General features: G+C 53.5%; 1 protein-coding gene across 1 annotated transcript; it reads left to right on the top strand.

Annotated features, from left to right (window-relative positions):
* The first annotated feature begins 260 nt into the window (after window positions 1-260).
* Window positions 261-1,114, top strand: LOC112607347 (interferon-induced transmembrane protein 3-like). The gene is made up of 2 exons (XM_025358469.1): window positions 261-410; window positions 974-1,114. The coding sequence occupies exons 1-2, from the start codon at window positions 261-263 to the stop codon at window positions 1,112-1,114; spliced, it is 291 nt and encodes a 96-aa protein (XP_025214254.1).
* Window positions 1,115-3,141: the final 2,027 nt, after the last annotated feature.

The raw sequence follows: 3,141 nt of genomic DNA, 5'->3' as shown, positions 1-3,141 counted from the left end.
AAATTTCCAAGCAGGAAACAAACTTCTAAGAAAGCAGAACCCCTGAGTCCAGCAGGTCAAGGAGCCTGAGAAGACCCCGCTAAGGCCTATCAGAGACAGTACCCGGCATCCAGGAGCCGGAGAAGACCCCGCTAAGCCCTGTCAGAGACGGTACCCGGCATCCAGACGTCACTCCACAAACGGTCATGTAAGAGAGCAGGAATCACACTTCCCAAGCCTTCGTCACCACCAAAAACATCAGCTTCCCGGAAACCTGAGACATGATCAAGGAGGAGCACGGTGTGAAGTCAGCCGTGACCCACATCCGCAGCGAGACCTCCGTGCCCGACCATGTCGTCTGGTCCCTGTTCAACACCCTCTTCATGAACACCTGCTGCCTGGGCTTCATAGCGTTCGCCTACTCCGTGAACGTGCGTGTGGCCCCAGGGGATGCTCAGAGGGTCAGTGAGCCTGGAGCTCCACCTGCCCAGAAGCTGCCTGGGGTGGGGACTCGTGTGTCCCTGTGAGTGTGAGTTTGTGTGCACCTCTGTCCCGTGTGTGCCCACGTCAGTAGCTTTGTCTGTGTGATCTGTGTGTGTGTGGCTTGGGGAATCCGCCCAGTGCAGGTCTAGGAGGAGGCTCCAGGAGGCTGGCTGGCTCAGAGTTTGTCCCCAGCGATCCACTAGCCCAGAGCAATTCTCCCTACAGCCCAATACCAGAAATTACACCCTCACCTTCCAGACTGGCACCCAGGCTCTCCCAGAAAGTGAGAAGGGAACTCACAGGCGACTTCACCCCGTGGTGGGGAGAATAGCCTGTGCTGGGGCCAAGGCAGAAGGAGGATGAGCCTAAGGCTCCTGGAGAGTCTGAGCCTGGGTGAGGAAGGGGAGGGGTGGTCCCTGATCTCAGAGTGGGGAGGAGCCGGGGGGAGTTGGAGCCACAGCACGTGGCTCTCAGCTGAGGGATCCTGGTCCCCCACTGTCTCCTCCCACAGTCTAGGGACAGGAAGACGGTTGGTGACCTGACTGGAGCCCAGGCCTGTGCCTCCACCGCCAAGTGCCTGAACATCTGGGCCGTGACTGTGGGTATCCTTGTGACGATTGCAGTCACCATCCTTTCACCAGTAGTTCTGTGATAATATTCCAAGCAATTTCTCAGATGACAAAGAATCTCCAAGGCCAGTAGTAGCACCCAGGTACTCACCATCCACTGCTGGTCCTGCCCCCGGGGCCGCGTCCTGTATCAGCCCATTATCCTCACACACTTTTCCACAGTGGCATTCAGTAAAGTGCAGGTGTTTCTGGTGCTGTGGAAGGCAGGATACAGTGTCAGGAAAAAAGGCTCAAATCTGCCTGACAGTGTCCAGTGTTTAAACTTCTATATAAGCCAAGAGGAAAGATGGCTTAGCAGTGAACGGAGAGCAGTGAACAGAAAGCAGCTGTTTGTTCCCTTCCTCCTCCAACCACCCGGCGTCAGAGATAAGAGGGTTCCTAGAGGCAGCAAAGTTCTGCTGCGTTTGAATCCCAAATTTCTTGCTCACGCCTAAGCCATTATATGAAGCCACAAAGAAGAGGAAAGAAGGAGACGCTCCTCTAGGAGGCTGACCAGAAGAAGGCTTTCTTTTTTTTTTTTTTTTTTTTTTTTTTTGAGACGGAGTCTCGCTCTGTCGCCCAGGCTGGAGAGCAGTGACTCCATCTCAGCTCACGGCAAGCTCTGCCTCCCGGGTTCACACCGTTCTCCTGCCTCAGCCTCCCAAGTAGCTGGGACTACAGGCGCCCGCCACCACGCCCAGCTAATTTTTTGTATTTTTAGTAGAGACGGGGTTTCACTGTGTTAGCCAGGATGGTCTCGATCTCCTGACCTCGTGATCCGCCCGCCTCAGCCTCCCAAAGTGCTGGGATTACAGGCGTGAGCCGTTGCGCCCGGCCAGGAGAAAGCTTTTAAAGAAATCAAAGAAAGGGCCGGGCGCGGTGGCTCACGCCTGTAATCCCAGCACTTTGGGAGGCCAAGGCTGGCGGATCACAAGGTCAGGAGATCAAGACCATGGTGAAACCCCGTCTCTACTAAAAATACAAAAAATGAGCCGGGCGCGTTGGCGGGCGCCTGTAGTCCCAGCTACTCGGGAGGCTGAGGCAGGAGAATGGCGTGAACCCAGGAGGCGGAGCTTTCAGTGAGCCAGGATCGCGCCACTGCACTCCAGCTTGGGTGACAGAGCGAGACTCCGTCTAAAAAAAAAAAAAAAAAAAAAAAAAAAAAAAAGAAATCAAAGAAGGCTTACCTCAGGCCCCAGCTTCAGGGCTGCCTGATCTAACTAACCAAGCTTTTCTTCTTGTTTGTCCACGAGTGAAAGGGAGGCCACAGAACTTCTAACTCAAGCCATAAGGTCACGGCATCACCCGGCGGCGTACTTACCCAGGTAGTTAGATTCTGTGGCACTTGGATGACCTCCTTGTTTTAAACAGTAGCTGCCGCTGCCCTACGGGTGCAGGAAGCCGATCAACTGACTTTAGCGACTGTGAATACCCTAAACCCGGCTGCCTTGCTCCTCCTGGCGTCAGTGCCGGGAACGTGGGCGGAGGATTACCCGGGGGTCGAGGCAAGAGACTGAAGGCACAGACTGTTTCCGTATAATAAAGAAAATAGAACAAGGACAGTTGTAATACAAATTAGATATAGAGATGACTATGGACAATTATCAATCATTATTATAAACATTATTAATCATTAGCTTTTAATATTACTCTTTGTTGCGTTACTAATATAACCTAGGAATAACCGGTGGGTATAGGGTCAGGTGCTGAAGAGATATTGTGAGAAGTGACCTAGAAGGCAAGAGGTGAGCCCTCTGTCACGCCCGCATAAGGGCCGCCTGAGGGCTCCTTGGTCAGGCGGTAACGCCAGTGTCTGGAAAAGCACCCGTTACTTAGCAGACCGCGAAAGGGAGTCTGCTTTCCTTGGAGGAGTCAGGGAACGCTCTGCTCCACCAGCTTCTTGTGGGAGGCTGGATATTATCCAGGCCTGCTCGCATTCATCCGGAAGCCTAAACCCCTCCCTGTGGTGCTGTGCTTCAGTGGTCACACTCCTTGTCTGCTTTCTTTTTTTTTTTTTTTTTTGAGACAGAGTCTCGCGCTGTCACCCAGGCTGGAGTGCAGTGGCCGGATC

This window comes from Theropithecus gelada, chromosome 14 (genome assembly GCF_003255815.1).
Source record: "Theropithecus gelada isolate Dixy chromosome 14, Tgel_1.0, whole genome shotgun sequence".
Lineage (NCBI taxonomy): Eukaryota > Metazoa > Chordata > Mammalia > Primates > Cercopithecidae > Theropithecus > Theropithecus gelada.
This window is presented reverse-complemented; position numbering and strand designations above follow the sequence as displayed.